At 47.5% G+C, this 22,837-nt stretch overlaps 1 protein-coding gene across 2 annotated transcripts in view; it reads left to right on the top strand.

Moving 5' to 3' along the window:
* LOC139382384 (ST14 transmembrane serine protease matriptase a) overlaps positions 1 to 22,837 on the top strand; it is a 79,515-nt gene that overhangs the window by 5,724 nt on the left and 50,954 nt on the right. Inside the window, exons 2-3 of one of the 2 annotated variants that reach the window (XM_071126391.1) lie at positions 13,464 to 13,623; positions 18,253 to 18,383. In XM_071126391.1, coding sequence (XP_070982492.1) covers positions 13,464 to 13,623; positions 18,253 to 18,383 — 291 coding nt within the window. The remainder of the gene's footprint in view (positions 1 to 13,463; positions 13,624 to 18,252; positions 18,384 to 22,837) is intronic. The other variant, XM_071126392.1, reaches the window with a different exon arrangement.

Genomic DNA, 22,837 nt, shown 5'->3' with positions numbered 1-22,837 from the left:
AACAAACCTCCAAACGAGCTTCAATGCCATACAACTCTCCTTCCGTGGCCTCCAACTGCTCTTAAATGCTAGTAAAACTAAATGCATGCTCTTCAACCAATCGCTACCCAACACCTGCCCGCCCATCCAGCATCACTACTCTGGACGGTTCTGACTTAGAATATGTGGACAAATACCTAGGTGTCTGGTTAGACTGTAAACTCTCCTTCCAGACTCACATTAAGCATCTCCAATCCAAAATTAAATCTAGAATCGGCTTCCTATTTCACAACAAAGCTTCCTTCACTCATGCTGCCAAACACACCCTCGTAAAACTGACTATCCTACCGATCCTTGACTTCGACAACGTCATTTACAAAATATCCTACAACACTCTACTCAGCAAATTGGATGCAGTCTATCACAGTACCATCCGTTTTGTCACCAAAGCCCCATACACTACCCACCACTGCGACCTATATGCTCATGTTGGCTGGCCCTCGCTTCATACTTGTTGCCAAACCCACTGGCTCCAGGTCATCTATAAGTCTATGCTAGGTAAAGCCCTGCCTTATCTTGGCTCACTGGTCACCATAGCAACACCCACCCGTAGCACGCGCTCCAGCAGGTAAATTGCACTGGTCATCCCCAAAAGCCAACACCTCCTTTGGCCGCCTTTCCTTCCAGTTCTCTGCTGCCAATGGCTGGAACGAACTGCAAAACTCGCTGGAGTCTTATATCTCCCTCTCTAACTTTAAGCATCAGCTGTCGGAGCAGCTTACAGATCACTGTACCTGTACACAGCCCATCTGTAAATAGCACACCCAACTACCTCATCCCCATATTGTTATTTATCCTCTTGCTCTTTTGCACCCCAGTATCTCTACTTGCACATCATCATCTGCACATCTGTCACTCCAGTGTTAATGCTACATTGTAATTATTTCGCCTCTATGGCCTATTTATTGCCTTACCTCCCTGATCTGCCCACACTACATACATGTTTCTATTGTGTTATTTGACTGTACGTTTGTTTATGTGTAACTCCGTGTTGTTGTTTGTATGTTTGTTTATGTGTAACTCCGTGTTGTTGTTTGTATGTTTGTTTTACTCCATGTGTAACTCTGTGTTGTTGTTTGTATGTTTGTTTTACTCCATGTGTAACTCTGTGTTGTTGTTTTGTGTCGAACTGCTTTGCTTTATCTTGGCCAGGTCGCAGTTGTAAATTAGAATTTGTTCTCTACTACTACAACAACAACAATTAGCCTACCTGGTTAAATAAAGGTGAAATAAATGAAACAAATTGAAAAAAGGTACTATATTTATTGAAGATTATATGTCAAATTTTGAGTTCAATCAATTATTTTTTCATATCGAATTATATTTGAACAAAATAATGTTTCAGGAATGATAAACTTGTGTTTCTAACAACAGAAACTATTTTTAAAAAATCTGATATGGTGGGTTACAAGCTTTTTGAGGTGGATTGGCACACCTGTGCGTTTTGAGGTGGATTGACCCACCTGTGCGTTTTGAGGTGGATTGACCCACCTGTGCGTTTTGAGGTGGATTGACCCACCTGTGCGTTTTGAGGTGGATTGACCCACCTGTGCGTTTTGAGGTGGATTGACCCACCTGTGCGTTTTGAGGTGGATTGACCCACCTGTGCGTTTTGAGGTGGATTGACCCACCTGTGCGTTTTGAGGTGGATTGACCCACCTGTGCGTTTTGAGGTGGATTGACCCACCTGTGCGTTTTGAGGTGGATTGACCCACCTGTGCGTTTTGAGGTGGATTGACCCACCTGTGCGTTTTGAGGTGGATTGACCCACCTGTGCGTTTTGAGGTGGATTGACCCACCTGTGCGTTTTGAGGTGGATTGACCCACCTGTGCGTTTTGAGGTGGATTGACCCACCTGTGCGTTTTGAGGTGGATTGACCCACCTGTGCGTTTTGAGGTGGATTGACCCACCTGTGCGTTTTGAGGTGGAATGGCACAACGGTGCGTTTTGAGATGGAATGGCACACCTGTGCGTTTTGAGGTGGATTGACCCACCGGTGCGTTTTTGAGATGGAATGGCACACCAGTGCGTTTTGTGATGGAATGACACACCTGTGCGTTTTGAGGTGGATTGACCCACCTGTGCGTTTTGAGGTGGAATGGCACAACGATGCGTTTTGTGATGGAATGACACACCTGTGCGTTTTAAGGTGGATTGACCCACCTGTGCGTTTTGAGGTGGAATGGCACAACGATGCGTTTTGTGATGGAATGACACACCTGTGCGTTTTGAGGTGGATTAACCCACCTGTGCGTTTTGAGGTGGATTGACCCACCTGTGCGTTTTGAGGTGGATTGACCCACCGGTGCGTTTTGAGATGGAATGACACACCGGTGCGTTTTGAGGTGGAATGACACAACGGTGCGTTTTGAGATGGAATGGCACACCGGTGCGTTTTGAGGTGGAATGGCACACCGGTGCATTTTGAGGTGGAATGACACCCCGGTGCGTTTTGAGGTGGAATGACACCCCGGTGCGTTTTGAGGTGGAATGACACCCCGGTGCGTTTTGAGGTGGAATGACACCCCGGTGCGTTTTGAGGTGGATTGACCCACCTGTGCGTTTTGAGGTGGATTGACCCACCGGTGTGTTTTGAGGTGGAATGACACCCCGGTGCGTTTTGAGGTGGAATGACACAACGGTGCGTTTTGAGGTGGAATGGCACACCGGTGCGTTTTAAGGTGGATTGACCCACCTGTGCGTTTTGAGGTGGAATGGCACAACGATGCGTTTTGTGATGGAATGACACACCTGTGCGTTTTGAGGTGGATTGACCCACCTGTGCGTTTTGAGGTGGATTAACCCACCTGTGCGTTTTGAGGTGGATTGACCCACCTGTGCGTTTTGAGGTGGATTGACCCACCGGTGCGTTTTGAGATGGAATGACACACCGGTGCGTTTTGAGGTGGAATGACACAACGGTGCGTTTTGAGATGGAATGGCACACCGGTGCGTTTTGAGGTGGAATGGCACACCGGTGCGTTTTGAGGTGGAATGACACCCCGGTGCGTTTTGAGGTGGAATGACACCCCGGTGCGTTTTGAGGTGGAATGACACCCCGGTGTGTTTTGAGGTGGAATGACACCCCGGTGCGTTTTGAGGTGGATTGACCCACCTGTGCGTTTTGAGGTGGATTGACCCACCGGTGTGTTTTGAGGTGGAATGACACCCCGGTGTGTTTTGAGGTGGAATGACACAACGGTGCGTTTTGAGGTGGAATGGCACACCGGTGCGTTTTGAGGTGGATTGGCACACCGGTGCGTTTTGAGGTGGAATGGCACACCGGTGCGTTTTGAGGTGGAATGACACCCCGGTGCGTTTTGAGGTGGATTGACCCACCTGTGCGTTTTGAGGTGGATTGACCCACCTGTGCGTTTTGAGGTGGATTGGCACACCTGTGCGTTTTGAGGTGGAATGGCACACCGGTGCGTTTTGAGGTGGATTGGCACACCTGTGCGTTTTGAGGTGGAATGGCACACCGGTGCGTTTTGAGATGGAATGGCACACCGGTGTGTTTTGAGATGGAATGGCACACCGGTGTGTTTTGAGGTGGAATGACACAACGGTGAGTTTTGAGGTGGAATGGCACACCGGTGCGTTTTGAGATGGAATGGCACACCGGTGTGTTTTGAGGTGGAATGACACCCCCAGGGAGAATATTATTGGCAAAGAAGATGCCGTATAAGTGTTGTAGTGTTCGGGTCTGAGCCAACAGCAGTCTTGGCACAGAGAGCATTGTGGGTGATTGTAGTCAGGCAGTCTGTCTGTCAGGCTGGGTGTTGAGTCACTTGAGGTGTTATTGACGTTGGCTATAAGCCAATAGAACAGGCCTTCTTTAGGTTGTGTTGTTAAATCCCAAAATACAGCTTAGTTACTTTATGCTTTCGCTTTTTAAACGAATCGCCAACGAAACTCCAAAAACCTGAAGTGAGTTATTTGACCGAGTGATTAGTGGAGACCCACCTCGAGCTACCTGCCTGCTCCCTCCTAGCAGGTTTGGCAACATTTAACTCAGTGAAAGTCTTCCTCCCACTCTCTCTCTCTCTCCCTCTCTGCCTCTCTCTCTGCGTCTGCCTCTCCAATTCAATTCAATTCAAGGGTATTGGCATGGGAAACGTGTTAACATTGCCAAAGCAAGTGAGGTAGATAATATATAAAGTGAATATATAAAGTGAAATAAACAATAAAAATTAACAGTAAACATTACACATACAGAAGTTTCAAAACAATAAAGACATTACAAATGTCATATTATATATATACAGTGTTTTAACAATGTACAAATGGTTAAAGGACACAAGATAAAATAAATAAGCATAAATATGGGTTGTATTTACAATGATGTGTGTTCTTCACTGGTTGCCCTTTTCTCGTGGCAACAGGTCACAAATCTTACTGCTGTGATGTCACACTGGAATTTCACCCAGTAGATTTGGGAGTTTTTCAAAATTGGGTTTGTTTTCTAATTATTTTTGGATCTGTGTAATCTGAGGGAAATATGTGTCTCTAATATGGTCATACATTTGGCAGGAGGTTAGGAAGTGCAGCTCAGTTTCCACCTCATTTTGTGGGCAGTGAGCACATAGCCTGTCTTCTCTTGAGAGCCATGTCTGCCTACGGCGGCCTTTCTCAATAGCAAGGCTATGCTCACTGAGTCTGTACATAGTCAAAGCTTTCCTTCAGTTTCCTGAGTTCACTGAGTTAATTTCCAACTCGTGAACTAGAGTGTGTAAACCAGACAAGGCCTTGGTCACTGATCCATCCGAAGCTGTGTCATCGGGTTCCAAACTACCTCTATACACTCCCACCCTTGTCAGCCAGCAAACATATCCAAGACTATTCTATTCTGCCAAGCCATTCATTACATCTCTGATATAATTGGTGAAGCGCTGTGGATTTTTAAGAGATCAGAAGTAACATTATCTGTCCTATTGCAGGTACTGACTCCCCCACATATTTCCCCCACATATTCCCCCACATATTTCCCCCACATATTTCCCCACATATTTCCCAGAAGTACTATACTGAATCAAACAGTAAACAGTCTTCCCTTGCCTCTGTTAAAGGATGTCAATCCTGTACCAATTCTCTGTCAAGTGTCTTATCTACTTTAAGAAGTATCTGTGCTAGTATCTGTGCCACTTATATATTTTCTTAAATATATATTTATCGATTTAAACAGTAAACCTTTTCACTCCAATCTCTCAAATACCACTAAGCGTCTCACTGTTTGACTTTATCTAAAATCATTGATTTTAGAAAAAACGTGTCTGAGTGGCAATCTGCAAAGTCCTTACATTTCCTTAATCAATCTATATTGATCCTAACGATAATCCTAAATCATCACAGATGTCATATATTCCTGTTAAATTTAATACTATTTAAAAAAACTCCTAATAATCAAACAAAGCCTAAACAAATGCCAACCATATCAACTCCTTCCTACACTAATAAGCTCTTTCCTTCAGGGGTCCTCAGTATTCTGACAATAACATGAATTAACCTTAAAATCAGTTTCATCAGTAATCTTGTTGTTGCATAGTGTGGACTACCTTATCTACAGTAATTTATCAGCCCTAAGAACTGAAACTTATTTTTCTATGTAATTTCCTGCCCTATTGGCTTAATATATCTCCTATCCAAACCTCAATGTATCTTATCTTCCCCTATTTATTCTCAATGATAAATATGATTTTTTTCACAGCTAATATTGTAAAACAGAATCCTGAACCACTTTCTCATCAGTGGTTCAAACAATAATTCTAAACCCCAAACTAAAACTCCATTATAATTAATTTACCTTAAAACTAGTAACCCAAATGACCACAAATTCATTATACAAATGGCTCTCCCCTGAGGCTGATCAGACCCCAAGAGATGGTCATAGGTCATACCACCCTTTTCTAGTCATGTTTCATACTACCTTAGACATATTAAAGAACCCTTTATCCTTAAAATAAAAAAAATCACTTGTGTAATTAAAACTCATAAAATAAAAACTCATAAAGTTCCATATGTGAGCGTGCCTCTTTAAAATACCTTTGCACCAAAACAAATAGTCCTAACAGATGTTTTATGTGTATATATTCGCAAACCTTAATGAATAAACAAAACTCCCAGGCCTTTTTTCAATTTGGTCGTTTATGGCCTCAATCTCCCCAAGATTATAATCCCAGGAAACGTCTAAAAGTGAGACACCTAAACATCACTTTTCCCAGAAGAACACAACACGCCTAACTAGCATTCACTATGCTACTTCGATTCAGAAACTCAAAAGTAAACTATAAACCAAACCTAATGATAATTCCCCTTTACCACAAATCATTAATCATCAGTTTTAAACAACGTCAATGTATATGTATACTTAAATGAACATGCTACCCTTAGATACAATTAACCTGATAACATTATTATCCAACGCTTCCCTTAGATACAATTAACCTGATAACTTTATTATCCAATGCTTCCCTTAGATACAATTAACCTGATAACATTATTATCCAATGCTTCCCTTAGATACAATTAACCTGATAACATTATTATCCAATGCTTCCCTTAGATACAATTAACCTGATAACATTATTATCCAATGCTTCCCTTAGATACAATTAACCTGATAACATTATTATCCAATGCTTCCCTTAGATACAATTAACCTGATAACATTATTATCCAATGCTTCCCTTAGATACAATTAACCTGATAACATTATTATCCAACGCTTCCCTTAGATACAATTAACCTGATAACATTATTATCCAATGCCACCCTTAGATACAATTAACCTGATAACATTATTATCTAATGTATTACTTTTTCCCTCTGCCGCAAATGTCGTACATTTCTCAGTGTAAGAAATCAGTCATTTAATCCCAGATATTTAATAAAAATATAAACGTATTCTCCCTTGGCTCCTTCAACTCACATATTTTAGATAACTTCCATCTGTCCCGGAAGAAGGAATCCTACTTAATTAAACATTGTATTCTGGTGTGTTTAAGTTAAATCAACTCCTAAAATAAACAATAAACAAATAAACAAAACACTTATCATCAAAAAACAAACTATACACAAACTCCCTACCATAATGCTTTCAGATGACAATATTACTCAGAGACTCATGTTTACATCTCAATAAAACAAAACACCGTTTGCATGTTCCTGAAGAAACAACTTGCCCCTGTTACAGATGTCTATGTATCAGGGGAAAAGCTCCAAACCAAATTCAACCTAGCTAATTTCCTGAAACATATGCAATTGTTTTTTACTATAGCGGTTGCTTTTCAACATTAATACCCTAACATGGTTCCACACAATGGAAACAGTGCTCAAATTCACTGGTGTTACTTAAACAATCAAACCAGGAATCAATAACCATCAGAATCCATTATCACGATGTTTTACGATTCAGACATTCAGATCTCCCTTTCTCATAGCCAAATACCGTCCAAATGAACGCCACAAATCAAGGATGCCCACCTAGCGAATCTGCTGCTAGTTTTTTAGCATCTTTCCTGACTACCCTGACGACTTACAACTACTTTTAAAAATGTATTTGGAAATTTTTATCAACTTCTGAAAAGTGACTCAAAACAATATTGCACACGTTTTCCTTCTAAATGACACAAACAATTTTCTCCGTTACCCCCAGTCACAACATCATTTCCGTGGCGACAAAAGTGCCTTGCGAGTGATGTCATCAACTGGCGCTCAACCTAGAGCCGAGCCGCAACGACTTTCAATGAATTGTAAATAATTGTTGGCTGTCTGCAGCAACAGTAGTACGGGTTCGATAAACCAAACCTAATTCATCACATCTGTTGAATCTTGAATTTGAATTTACAACAACAATCAACATCTCTCATCTCTCAATTTTCTAAATTTATAAGAACATTTCGATGGGCACAAATCTATCGTAATTGTCTCCTCGTTATTATTTAGAATTAATTTGATTTAAGTAACTGTCTCGTCTTTGATTTAGCATTTTAATTACGACTCTAATTCCCAATACATTATTCAAACAGATCATTTAGTGACTCTAATTCCCAATACATTATTCAAACAGATCATTTAGTGAACTGACATCGTCTTGCATCATAATTCGCTCCGTCCTTATTTTAAGTTGAATGAATTTTGTCTTTCAATTTGAACCAAACAAACTATTTAAAACGTTCGGTTTATATCTTATACCAATACTAGTGACTATAACTTTCTCTGCAATACAATTCGTTTAATTATAACCAAAAACTCAGATTTTTTTTAGTTAACGCCTCAGCTGGGAACCGAACCCTGGACTGCAGTTTGTAAGAATGCTACATTCACCACTATACCACCAACGCTATGGAACTGACTGAGATTCTCCGCAAATAGGCCCATTTTACAATTGTCTGTATTTGTAACTCCGGCATCGGGACAACAGAAAATAGCCCTAATTTAAAAGCCCAATGTTTTCCCTCAGCGAGGATTCTCATTAATCTCGCTCTCCTCTATCAGAAATTAGGAATAGTTACTATCGTGACTATTGATAAGTTATTAGGTCTGACACGTGAGCGAATTATCGTTCCTTCTTTAAACGTACACCTCCATGTCGGGCCAAAATAGACGTTTCTCTTATCTCTTCCCTGCATTATTTCTCATCTCCCGTTAATTCCGGGGCCTCCTTTGAGGATTTACTACCCATGTTTGTTAAATCCTTACTAGTAGCTATGGTATTTAATCACTTATCTATGGCTTTCTATTTTTTTACCTTCTATGTGTGTGTATTTCTATGAATATTATTTACTATTTATTATATTTGCTATTTACTGTTACTCAGTTTAGTTGCTCTTCTGTCTGACTGTGTGTGTGTCTCTTCAATGATAATCAATGTGTAGGGGTATGTATGTATGTATTTCTCCTTTCTGGAAACTTCGTCTATAGATGACTTTTGATCGGACATTAAATTTCACCCGTATACAATTTATAAGCTCATTATAAACGATTGTTCCTTGGGACTTTCAACATTAATATCTCATATCTCACTTCTCTAGACTAGCTTTCCCTCTCCACCACCTTGGATTTTGTTTTTTTTTCAGTATTGAATAGGTTCATTTATTATGTTCGCCTAGAATTACCCTGCCTTCTCACCAAGCCTAATTTATCCTCACCTGTTTTAATATGTCTATCTGCTACTTTTCATAGTCAAGACTACTTCCCATATACAGATATACCTAAATAAAGTTAACCTAAGTAGTCTGTCTTTTGAATTAATGGCTATCCTATTTGTTCAGAACGACCGTCCTATCTAACAAAACTTAATATATCCCACCCTTAAAAACCCTTCGGCATGCAAAACCAGGATTTATTAAGTCCTATTTTATTTACGGTAGTGCACCTTACCACGAGTCATTTCAGAGCTGTTTCCTTCCTTCCTATCGATTTTGGTTAAAACACAAAGTAGAAACCCGTTGTATTTGTTCAGAATATTCAAGCACCGATCATTGATTAAATCCAAACTCCTTTAGCACATTCAATCAAAAAATATGTAAAATAATTCCCTCCCAAATTCGAGAATAAAGACTATTTACCTTCGTCCTGTAGACTGGGAAAAGCAATGCCGGTTCGATTCCGTCACCTTCTCTGTCGCCCTTAGATCTAATACCGGCCTGTTTTTTTTAAACCTGTCGCAACACAATGGTCACATTTCTGAAACACACCTACCGGCCTCGTCACAGGTCCACACGACTGGCCTCGTCACAGGTCCACACGACTGGCCTCGTCACAGGTCCACACGACTGGCCTCGTCACAGGTCCACACGACTGGCCTCGTCACAGGTCCACACGACTGGCCTCGTCACAGGTCCACACGACTGGCCTCGTCACAGGTCCACACGACTGGCCTCGACACATGTACCTTACATGTTGATCTAACTCAGGCACTTAGACTTTCTCTTGCTTTTTAGGAGAAACTGAGAGGAGGTATCACCCGTGTGTTGGCGTAGAGCCTCACCAGCGTAGAGCCTCGTCAGTGTGTCGGTCTAGAGCCTCACCAGTGTAGAGCCTCGCCAGTGTGTCGGTCTAGAGCCTCACCAGTGTGTCGGTATAGAGCCTCACCAGTGTAGAGCCTCACCAGTGTGTCGGTACAGAGCCTCACCAGTGTGTCGGTCTAGAGCCTCACCAGTGTGTCGGTACAGAGTCTCACCAGTGTAGAGCCTCACCAGTGTGTCGGTACAGAGCCTCACCAGTGTAGAGCCTCACCAGTGTGTCGGTACAGAGCCTCACCAGTGTAGAGCCTCACCAGTGTGTCGGTATAGAGCCTCACCAGTGTGTCGGTATAGAGCCTCACCAGTGTAGAGCCTCACCAGTGTGTCGGTATAGAGCCTCACCAGTGTGTCGGTATAGAGCCTCACCAGTGTAGAGCCTCACCAGTGTGTCGGTATAGAGCCTCACCAGTGTGTCGGTATAGAGCCTCACCAGTATAGAGCCTCACCAGTTTGTCGGTACAGAGCCTCATCAGTGTAGAGCCTCACCAGTGTGTCGGTACAGAGCCTCACCAGTGTAGAGCCTCACCAGTTTGTCGGTACAGAGCCTCATCAGTGTAGAGCCTCACCAGTGTGTCGGTACAGAGCCTCACCAGTGTAGAGCCTCACCAGTGTGTCGGTATAGAGCCTCACCAGTGTAGAGCCTCACCAGTGTGTCGGTATAGAGCCTCACCAGTGTAGAGCCTCACCAGTGTGTCGGTATAGAGCCTCACCAGTGTAGAGCCTCACCAGTGTGTCGGTATAGAGCCTCACCAGTGTGTCGGTATAGAGCCTCACCAGTGTGTCGGTATAGAGCCTCACCAGTGTGTCGGTATAGAGCCTCACCAGTGTGTCGGTATAGAGCCTCACCAGTGTGTCGCTATAGAGCCTCACCAGTGTGTCGCTATAGAGCCTCACCAGTGTGTCGCTATAGAGCCTCACCAGTGTGTCGGTATAGAGCCTCACCAGTGTGTCGGTATAGAGCCTCACCAGTGTAGTGCCTCACCAGTGTGTCGGTATAGAGCCTCACCAGTGTGTCGGTATAGAGCCTCACCAGTGTGTCGGTACAGAGCCTCACCAGTGTAGTGCCTCACCAGTGTGTCGGTCTAGAGCCTCACCAGTGTGTCGGTATAGAGCCTCACCAGTGTAGCGCCTCACCAGTGTAGAGCCTCACCAGTGTAGCGCCTCACCAGTGTGTCGGTATAGAGCCTCACCAGTGTAGAGCCTCACCAGTGTGTCGGTATAGAGCCTCACCAGTGTAGAGCCTCGCCAGTGTGTCGGTCTAGAGCCTCACCAGTGTGTCTGTACAGAGACTTATCAGTGTAGAGCCTCACCAGTGTGTCGGTACAGAGCCTCACCAGTGTAGAGCCTCACCAGTGTGTCGGTATAGAGCCTCACCAATGTAGAGCCTCACCAGTGTGTCGGTATAGAGCCTCACCAGTGTAGAGCCTCACCAGTGTGTCGGTCTAGAGCCTCACCAGTGTGTCGGTGTAGAGCCTCACCAGTGTAGAGCCTCACCAGTGTAGAGCCTCACCAGTGTGTCGGTATAGAGCCTCACCAGTGTGTCGGTATAGAGCCTCACCAGCGTAGAGCCTCACCAGTGTGTCGGTATAGAGCCTCACCAGTGTGTCGGTGTAGAGCCTCACCAGTGTAGAGCATCACCAGTGTAGAGCCTCACCAGTGTGTCGGTATAGAGCCTCACCAGTGTGTCGGTGTAGAGCCTCACCAGTGTAGAGCATCACCAGTGTAGAGCCTCACCAGTGTGTCGGTATAGAGCCTCACCAGTGTGTCGGTATAGAGCCTCACCAGCGTAGAGCCTCACCAGTGTGTCGGTATAGAGCCTCATCAGTGTAGAGCCTCACCAGTTTGTCGGTCTAGAGCCTCACCAGCGTAGAGCCTCACCAGTGTGTCGGTATAGAGCCTCACCAGTGTAGAGCCTCACCAGTGTGTCGGCGTAGAGCCTCATCAGTGTAGAGCCTCACCAGTTTGTCGGTACAGAGCCTCACCAGTGTAGAGCCTCACCAGTGTGTCGGTACAGAGCCTCACCAGTGTAGAGCCTCACCAGTGTGTCGGTACAGAGCCTCACCAGTGTAGAGCCTCACCAGTTTGTCGGTACAGAGCCTCACCAGTGTAGAGCCTCACCAGTGTGTCGGTACAGAGCCTCACCAGTGTAGAGCCTCACCAGTGTGTCGGTATAGAGCCTCACCAGTGTGTCGGTATAGAGCCTCACCAGTGTAGAGCCTCACCAGTGTGTCGGTATAGAGCCTCACCAGTATAGAGCCTCACCAGTGTGTCGGTATAGAGCCTCACCAGTGTGTCGGTATAGAGCCTCACCAGTGTAGAGCCTCGGCAGTGTGTCGGTATAGAGCCTTACCAGTGTAGAGCCTCACCAGTGTGTCGGTATAGAGCCTCACCAGTGTGTCGGTATAGAGCCTCACCAGTGTGTCGGTATAGAGCCTCACCAGTGTAGAGCCTCACCAGTGTGTCGGTATAGAGCCTCACCAGTGTGTCAGTACAGAGCCTTATCAGTGTAGAGCCTCACCAGTGTAGAGCCTCACCAGTGTGTCGGTATAGAGCCTCACCAGTGTGTCGGTACAGAGCCTCATCAGTGTAGAGCCTCACCAGTGTGTCGGTATAGAGCCTCACCAGTGTAGAGCCTCACCAGTGTGTCGGTATAGAGCCTCACCAGTGTAGCGCCTCACCAGTGTAGAGCCTCACCAGTGTGTCGGTATAGAGTCTCACCAGTGTAGAGCCTCACCAGTGTGTCGGTATAGAGCCTCACCAGTGTGTCGGTCTAGAGCCTCGCCAGTGTAGAGCCTCACCAGTGTGTCGGTAAAGAGCCTCACCAGCGTGTCAGCGTAGAGCCTCACCAGTGTAGAGCCTCACCAGTGTAGAGCCTCACCAGTGTGTCGCTATAGAGCCTCACCAGTGTGTCGCTATAGAGCCTCACCAGTGTGTCGCTATAGAGCCTCACCAGTGTGTCGGTATAGAGCCTCACCAGTGTGTCGGTATAGAGCCTCACCAGTGTAGAGCCTCACCAGTGTGTCGGTATAGAGCCTCACCAGTGTGTCGGTATAGAGCCTCACCAGTGTAGAGCCTCACCAGTGTGTCGCTATAGAGCCTCACCAGTGTGTCGGTATAGAGCCTCACCAGTGTGTCGGTATAGAGCCTCACCAGTGTGTCGGTATAGAGCCTCGCCAGCGTAGAGCCTCGCCAGTGTGTTGGCGTAGAGCCTCGCCAGCGTAGAGCCTCACCAATACATTCAAAATCAATGTGCAATAGGTATTTTTAATTTTTATTTTATACAGCTCAAGGCTGTCAAATGTATAAGATTGGTTTCCAGGTCTCAGATTAAAGACTGTATTCCTAATATCTACATGGCATCTTGTCGGTGTGACAGTGTCTTACGTCCCCCTCTCTCTCAGGACAGGGACTGGGACCAGGATGTGACGTTCCTCCCAGCAGCTGACAGTAAGAAGTTAGAGAAGAAGAAAGGACCAGGGAGAGTCGGGGCTGTGATCGGCATCGTTATCTTCGCTGCTGTCATCGCCCTTATGACCGGCCTACTGGTCTGGCACTTCCACTGTGAGTAGCCCTTCCCCTCTCTTCTTCTCTTCCAATGGGAGTAGCCCTGCCCCCTCTTCTTCTCTCCTTCTCTTCACTGGGAGTAGCCCTGCCCCCTCTTCTTCTCTCCCGCAGCAAGAGCGACATCATTGAAGAGGGGGATGACCGCGGCAGCTTTCCAATCTTTAGGGATCTCAGACGATACGAAAGAGGTTGAACAGGCTGGTAATAGGGTTTGCGTCAATGGCGGCAGATAGTTTCAGAAAGAGAGGGTCCAGATTGTCTAGCCCAGCTGATTTGTACGGGTCCAGGTTTTGCAGCTCTTTCAGAACATCAGCTGACTGGATTTGGGAGAAGGAGAAATGGGGAAGGCTTGGGCGAGTTGCTGTGGGGGGTGCAGTGCTGTTGACCGGGGTAGGGGTAGCCAGGTGGAAAGCATGGCCAGCCGTAGAAAAATGCTTATTGAAATTCTCAATTATAGTGGATTTATCAGTGGTGACAGTGCTTCCTAGCCTCAGTGCGGTGGGCAGCTGGGAGGAGGTGCTCTTTCAGAACATCTGCTGATTGGATTTGGGTGAAGGAGAAGCTGGGGAGGCTTGGGCGAGTAGCTGCGGGGGGTGGGTGGCGGAGCTGTTGGCCGGGGTTGGAGTAGCCAGGAGGAAGGCATGGCCAGCCGTTGAGAAATGCTTATTGAAATTTTCGATTTATCAGTGGTGACCGTGTTACCTAGCCTCAGTGCAGTGGGCAGCTGGGATGAGGTGCTCTTGTTCTCCATGGACTTTACAGTGTCCCAAAACTTTGGAGTTAGAGCTACAGATTGCGAATTTCTGTTTGAAAAAGCTGGCCTTTGCTTTCCTAACTGACTGCTTGTATTGGTTCCTGACTTCCCTGAGCAGTTGCATATCGTGGGGACTATTTGATGCTATTGCAGTCCGCCACAGGATATTTTAGTACTGGTCAAGGGCAGTCAGGTCTGGAGTGAACCAAGGGCTATATCTGTTCTTAGTTCTGCATTTTTTGAACGGGGCATGCTTATCTAAGATGGGGGCATGCTTATCTAAGATGGGGGCATGCTTATCTAAGATGGTGAGGAAATTACTTTTAAAGAATGACCAGGCATCCTCGACTGACGTAATGAGGTCAATATCCTTCCAAGTTACCCGGGTCAGGTCGATTAGAAAGGCCTGCACGCAGAAGTGTTTTAGGGAGCGTATGACAGTGATGAGGGGTGGTCGTTCGACCGTGGACCCGTAGCGGATACAGGCAATGAGGCAGTGATCCCTGAGATCCTGATTGAAAACAGCGGAGGTGTATTTGGAGGGCAAGTTGGTCAGGATAATGTCTATGAGGGTGCCCATGTTTACGGATTTAGGGTTGTACCTGGTGGGTTCCTTGATGATTTGTGTGAGATTGAAGGCATCTAGCTTAGATTGTAGGACTGCCGGGGTGTTAAGCATATCCCAGTTTAGGTCACTTAACAGAATGAACTCTGAAGCTAAATGGGGGGCGATCATTTCACAAATGGTGTCCAGGGCACAGCTGGGAGCGGAGGGGGGTCGATAGCAGGCGGCAACAGTGAGAGACTTATTTCTGAAGAGGTTCATTTTTTTAATTAGAAGTTCAAACTGTTTGGGTATAGACCTGGAAAATATGACAGAACTTTGCAGGCTATCTCTGCAGTAGATTGCAACTCCTCCCCCTTTGGCAGTTCTATCTTGACGGAAAATGTTGTAGTTGGGTATGGAAATCTCAGAATTGTTGGTGGCCTTCCTAAGCCAGGATTCAGACACTGCAAGGACATCAGGGTTGGCGGAATGTGCTAAAGCAGTGAGTAAAACAAACTTAGGGAGGAGGCTTCTGATGTTGACATGGATGAAACCAAGGCTTTTTTGATCACAGAAGTCAACAAATGCCTGGGGGCACGCAGGGCCTGGGTTTACCTCCACATCACTCGAGGAACAGAGGAGGAGTAGGATGAGGGTACGGCTAAAGACTATCAAAACTGTTCGCCTAGAGCGTTGGGGATTTCTGGGCTTAGTAGAATAGATTCAGGGCATAATGTGCAGACGGGTATGGTGGGGTGCGGGTACAGCGGAGGTAAGCCCAGGCACTGAGTGATAAGAGACGTTGTATCTCTGGATAAGCTGGTTATAATGGGGCAGCAGGGTAGCCTAGTGGTTAGAGCATTGGACTAGTAGGTTGCAAGTACGAATCCCCGAGCTGACAAGGTACAAATCTGTCGTTCTGCCCCTGAACAGACAGTTAACCCACTGTTCCTAGGCCAGTTAACCCACTGTTCCTAGACCAGTTAACCCACTGTTCCTAGACCAGTTAACCCACTGTTCCTAGGCCAGTTAACCCACTGTTCCTAGGCCAGTTAACCCACTGTTCCTAGGCCAGTTAAACCCACTGTTCCTAGGCCAGTTAAACCCACTGTTCCTAGGCCAGTTAAACCCACTGTTCCTAGACCAGTTAAACCCACTGTTCCTAGGCCAGTTAAACCCACTGTTCCTAGACCAGTTAACCCACTGTTCCTAGGCCAGTTAAACCCACTGTTCCTAGGCCGTCATTGAAAATAAGAATTTGTTCCTAACTGACTTGCCTCGTTAAATAAAGGTATAAAGAAAAAATGTACTGGGTAACAAAGGAGGTATAATAAGGAGGCATCTCTGGACATGCTGGTTGTAATGGGTGAGGTCACTGCATGTGTGGGAGGTGGGACAAAGCAGGTATCAGGGGTATGAAGAGTGGAACTAGAGGCTCCGCAGTAAACTAAAACAATGATAACTAACCTGAACAACAGTATACAAGGCATATTGACATATGAGAGAGACATACAGCGAGGCATAAAGTAGTCACAGGTGTTGATTTGGAGAGCTAGCTAAGACAACAACGGGTGAGACAACAACAGCTAATCAGCTAAAATGGCGATGAATGGGCCAGAGGGTCGGTTAACTACACACAGGGCCTGAGTTCGCGGCTGGGGCCGACAGATAAACAAAAAAATAAACAGAATGGAGTACCGTGATTAATGCACAGTCCAGAAGGCATCAGCTATGGAGCCAAGTGATCATAGGGTCCAGGGGGCAGCAATAGATGGAACAGGGAAGCAATAGATGGAACAGGGAAGCCGTCGCTACTACGCTAGCATGCGGGCAACACTGCGTTTGAAGTTAGTAGCCCGGGGCTAGTAGAAGCGTCTGCTCCGACGGACGCCAGTTGAAGGCACAGCGGATGGACTATTCATCGGCAGCCCAGTCGTGGTGGTGCGGCGGGGCGCCGTGTCGACTAAGGATTCAAGCCAGATGGCGAAAGAGGTGTTATAGTAATTTAGTTTTCTAGCCTGGAGATGTGCCTAGCTCACGGCTAACTGGTGCTAGCTTCGGGGCAGGGGCGTTAGCCACTATAGCCACTCGGTAGCAGCGGTGATCCGGTGGATTCTAGCCGTGTTTGGGTGGAGTCCGGGTGAACAACTGAGTAGGCCGGGAGGTGGGCCTCAGAGATAGCTTTGGTTCTGGGTAACTCGGTGGGTGCTAGCTAGCTGTGAAGATCAGGAGTAATGGTCCAGGGATTACGGCAGGAATCCGGCGTTGTAGTGGAGAGACAGTCAGTTACTGGCGAGTGTTATCCAGGCTAAAAAACACACAAAAAAAGGGCTGGTATCTGTGCAGAAGTTAAAGGCCGCTAGCAGTGGCTAACAATGACTAAATAGCTTGTAGCTGGTTAGCTTCTGATGGCTAGGTGGTTCTGGCTATAAGGTCTAGAAATAAAAAATAATAGCGGTTCCGTATCACATTGGGTGAGGCAGGTTACCGGAAGGTATAATTTAACTAAAATGCATTCGTTCTTCCACTTGGAGTGGCCCTGCCCCTCTTCTTCTCTTCCACTGGGAGTAGCCCTGCCCCTCTCTTCTTCTCTTCCACTGGGAGTAGCCCTGCCCCTCTCTTCTTCTCTTCCACTGGGAGTAGCCCTGCCCCTCTCTTCTTCTCTTCCACTGGGAGTAGCCCTGCCCCTCTCTTCTTCTCTTCCACTTGGAGTGGCCCTGCCCCTCTTCTTCTCTTCCACTGGGAGTAGCCCTGCCCCTCTCTTCTTCTCTTCCACTGGGAGTAGCCATGCCCCTCTCTTCTTCACTTCCACTGGGAGTGGCCTTAAGGCGTCAGCATGCTCCAGTTCGGCTGGCGCCTAGCCGAACGAATGCGCTCGCATACTCCCTTAAAATAACATCCCTTGAAAAATGAGAAAACAGCGTCAATAGTACTATTTGTCCATTTTGTGAAGACGTAGCCACTTCATCAAAATAGTCAGAATTCATCTAATATAATTTTACATCTAAGATGTTTGTTTTTCAATTTTATTTTATTTTGCATTGAAAAATACCTCTACCTCTCTTCCCGCTCTCTACCCCTTTCTTCCACTCCCTAACCATTTCTTCAACTATCCCTCCCTACATCCTTTCTGCTCTGCCAGATAAAGCCCTTTCCTAGGGCTCAGGGTTTGCTCTGATCAGGCCGCAGGGTCAGGAGACACTCCTTGCTCTACTCCATCCACAGAACCACTTGTCATTTTTTTTATATAAATAGTTTTGAAACCATTAGGAACAGCTGGTTAATGACTGTTTCTCTGTCTCTCTCGATCGATTACTCCCTGTAGATCGTAAGGATACGCGTATCAAGAAGATGTACAGCGGGTCGATGAAGATCACCAACCAGGTGTTTGAGGATACCTATGAAAACTCCAACAGCACTGAGTACAGAGCGCTGGCCGAACAGGTCGTTAAACAGGTCAGCGAGAACCTTGGCCGTGTCCGAAATCTGTCTTGCCTGCTACTTTCTACACCGGCAATCTGTGTACTAATCCTACCGCATATGATTTAGAACAGGGATGGGCAACTCCAGTGCTGGTGCCTTTCCCCCCCCCAGCCCTGTAACTAACACACCTTCCCCGCCCCAGCCCTGTAGCTAACACACCTTTCCCCCCCCAGCCCTGTAGCTAACACACCTTCCCCCCCATCAGCCCTGTAGCTAACACACCTTCCCCCCCCGCCCTGTAGCTAACACACCTTCCTCCCCCCAGCCCTGTTGCTAACACACCTTCCCCCCCCAGCCCTGTAGCTAACACACCTTCCCCCCCCAGCCCTGTTGCTAACGCACCTTCCCCCCCCCAGCCCTGTAGCTAACACACCTTCCCCCTTGTAGCTAACACACCTTCCCCCCTTTAGCTAACACACCTTCCCCCCCAGCCCTGTAGCTAACACACCTTTCCCCCCCAGCCCTGTAGCTAACACACCTTTCCCCCCCCCAGCCCTATAGCTAACACCTTTCCCCCAGCCCTGTAGCTAACACACCTTCCCCCCCCAGCCCTGTAGCTAACACACCTTTCTCCCCCCAGCCCTGTAGCTAACACACCTTTCCCCCCCAGCCCTGTAGCTAACACACCTTTCCCCCCCAGCCCTGTAGCTAACACTCCTTTCCCCCCCAGCCCTATAGCTAACGCACCTTTCCCTATAGCTAACACACCTTTCCCTATAGCTAACACACCTTTCCCTATAGCTAACACACCTTTCCCTATAGCTAACGCACCTTTCCCTATAGCTAACGCACCTTTCCCTATAGCTAACGCACCTTTCCCTATAGCTAACGCACCTTTCCCCCAGCCCTATAGCTAACGCACCTTTCCCTATAGCTAACGCACCTTTCCCTATAGCTAACGCACCTTTCCCTATAGCTAACACACCTTTCCCTATAGCTAACGCACCTTTCCCTACAGCTAACACACCTTTCCCTATAGCTAACACACCTTGCCCTATAGCTAACGCACCTTTCCCTATAGCTAACACTCCTTTCCCCCCCAGCCCTGTAGCTAACACACCTATCTCTATAGCTAACGCACCTTTCCCTATAGCTAACGCACCTTTCCCTATAGCTAACGCACCTTTCCCTATAGCTAACGCACCTTTCCCTATAGCTAATGCACCTTTCCCTATAGCTAACGCACCTTTCCCTATAGCTAACGCACCTTTCCCTATAGCTAACGCACCTTTCCCTATAGCTAACGCACCTTTCCCTATAGCTAACACACCTTTCCCTATAGCTAACACACCTTTCCCCCCCATCCCTGTACCTAATACACCTTTCCCTATAGCTAACACTCCTTTCCCCCATCCCTGTAGCTAATACACCTTTCCCTATAGCTAACACTCCTTTCCCCCCCATCCCTGTAGCTAACGCACCTTTCCCTATAGCTAACACACCTTTCCCCCAGCCCTGTAGCTAACACACCTTCCCCCCCAGCCCTGTAGCTAACACACCTTTCCCCCAGCCCTTTAGCTAACACACCTTTCCCTATAGCTAAAGCACCTTTCCCTATAGCTAACACTCCTTTCCCCCCCATCCATGTAGCTAACGCACCTTTCCCTATAGCTAACACACCTTTCCCCCAGCCCTGTCGCTAACACACCTTTCCCCCAGCCCTATAGCTAACGCACCTTCCCCCCCAGCCCTGTAGCTAACACACCTTTCCCCCAGCCCTGTAGCTAACGCACCTTTCCCTATACAGTAGCTAACGCACCTTTCCCTATAGCTAACGCACCTTTCCCTATAGCTAACGCACCTTTCCCTATAGCTAACGCACCTTTCCCTATAGCTAACGCACCTTTCCCTATAGCTAACGCACCTTTCCCTATAGCTAACGCACCTTTCCCTATAGCTAACGCACCTTTCCCTATAGCTAACGCACCTTTCCCTATAGCTAACGCACCTTTCCCTATAGCTAACGCACCTTTCCCTATAGCTAACGCACCTTTCCCTATAGCTAACGCACCTTTCCCTATAGCTAACATACCTTTCCCCCAGCCCTGTAGCTAACACACCCTTCCCCCAGCCCTATAGCTAACACACCTTCCCCCCCAGCCCTGTAGCTAACACACCTTTCCCCCAGCCCTGTAGCTAACACACCTTTCCCCCAGCCCTGTAGCTAACACACCTTTCCCCCAGCCCTGTAGCTAACACACCTTTCCCCCAGCCCTGTAGCTAACACACCTTTCCCCCAGCCCTGTAGCTAACACACCTTTCCCCCAGCCCTGTAGCTAACACACCTTTCCCCCAGCCCTGTAGCTAACACACCTTTCCCCCAGCCCTGTAGCTAACACACCTTTCCCCCAGCCCTGTAGCTAACACACCTTTCCCCCAGCCCTGTAGCTAACACACCTTTCCCCCAGCCCTGTCGCTAACACACCTTCCCCCCAGCCCTGTAGCTAACACACCTTTCCCCCAGCCCTGTAGCTAACACACCTTTCCCCCAGCCCTGTAGCTAACACACCTTTCCCCCAGCCCTGTAGCTAACACACCTTCCCCCCAGCCCTATAGCTAACACACCTTAAGCTACTGTAGTTGCATTCTTAACTGAAAACCATGATTAGTTGATTATAGGAGGGCGGCAGGTCACAACCAGGCCCCTGAGAACTGTAGTTTTCCATCACTGATTCACAACAAACTGTTTAGTATTATCCACTGCAGTCAGCAACAAATATCAACCACTTAGGCTCCTCCTACTGAGGATAGCAACCACCTAGGCTCCTCCCACTGAGGATAGCAACCACCTAGGCTCCTCCTACTGAGGATAGCAACCACCTAGGCTCCTCCTACTGAGGATAGCAACCACCTAGGCTCCTCCTACTGAGGATAGCAACCACCTAGGCTCCTCCTACTGAGGATAGCAACCACGTAGGCTCCTCCTACTGAGGATAGCAAACACGTAGGCTCCTCCTACTGAGGATTGCAACCACCTAGGCTCCTCCTACTGAGGAGAGCAACCACCTAGGCTGCTCCTACTGAGGAGAGCAACCACCTAGGCTCCTCCCACTGAGGATAGCAACCACCTAGGCTCCTCCTACTGAGGATAGCAACCACCTAGGCTCCTCCTACTGAGGATAGCAACCACCTAGGCTCCTCCTACTGAGGATAGCAACCACCTAGGCTCCTCCTACTGAGGATAGCAACCACGTAGGCTCCTCCTACTGAGGATAGCAAACACGTAGGCTCCTCCTACTGAGGATTGCAACCACCTAGGCTCCTCCTACTGAGGAGAGCAACCACCTAGGCTGCTCCTACTGAGGAGAGCAACCACCTAGGCTGCTCCTACTGAGGAGAGCAACCACCTAGGCTGCTCCTACTGAGGAGAGCAACCACCTAGGCTGCTCCTACTGAGGAGAGCAACCACCTAGGCTGCTCCTACTGAGGAGAGCAACCACCTAGGCTGCTCCTACTGAGGAGAGCAACCACCTAGGCTGCTCCTACTGAGGAGAGCAACCACCTAGGCTGCTCCTACTGAGGAGAGCAACCACCTAGGCTGCTCCTACTGAGGAGAGCAACCACCTAGGCTGCTCCTACTGAGGAGAGCAACCACCTAGGCTGCTCCTACTGAGGAGAGCAACCACCTAGGCTGCTCCTACTGAGGATAGCAACCACCTAGGCTGCTCCTACTGAGGAGAGCAACCACCTAGGCTGCTCCTACTGAGGATAGCAAGCACCTAGGCTGCTCCTACTGAGGATAGCAACCACCTAGGCTCCTCCTACTGAGGAGAGCAACCACCTAGGCTCCTCCTACTGAGGATAGCAACCACCTAGGCTGCTCCTACTGAGGAGAGCAACCACCTAGGCTCCTCCTACTGAGGATAGCAACCACCTAGGCTCATCCTACTGAGGAGAGCAACCACCTAGGCTCCTCCTACTGAGGATAGCAACCACCTAGGCTCCTCCTACTGAGGAGAGCAACCACCTAGGCTCCTCCTACTGAGGATAGCAACCACCTAGGCTGCTCCTACTGAGGATAGCAACCACCTAGGCTCCTCCTACTGAGGAGAGCAACCACCTAGGCTGCTCCTACTGAGGAGAGCAACCACCTAGGCTGCTCCTACTGAGGAGAGCAACCACCTAGGCTGCTCCTACTGAGGAGAGCAACCACCTAGGCTGCTCCTACTGAGGAGAGCAACCACCTAGGCTCCTCCTACTGAGGATAGCAACCACCTAGGCTCCTCCTACTGAGGAGAGCAACCACCTAGGCTGCTCCTACTTAGGAGAGCAACCACCTAGGCTGCTCCTACTGAGGAGAGCAACCACCTAGGCTGCTCCTACTGAGGAGAGCAACCACCTAGGCTGCTCCTACTGAGGAGAGCAACCACCTAGGCTGCTCCTACTGAGGAGAGCAACCACCTAGGCTGCTCCTACTGAGGATAGCA

Source organism: Oncorhynchus clarkii, chromosome 24 (genome assembly GCF_045791955.1).
Source record: "Oncorhynchus clarkii lewisi isolate Uvic-CL-2024 chromosome 24, UVic_Ocla_1.0, whole genome shotgun sequence".
Taxonomy (NCBI): domain Eukaryota; kingdom Metazoa; phylum Chordata; class Actinopteri; order Salmoniformes; family Salmonidae; genus Oncorhynchus; species Oncorhynchus clarkii.
The sequence above is the reverse complement of the archived record's forward strand: the minus strand, read 5'-3'. Positions and strand labels throughout refer to the sequence as shown.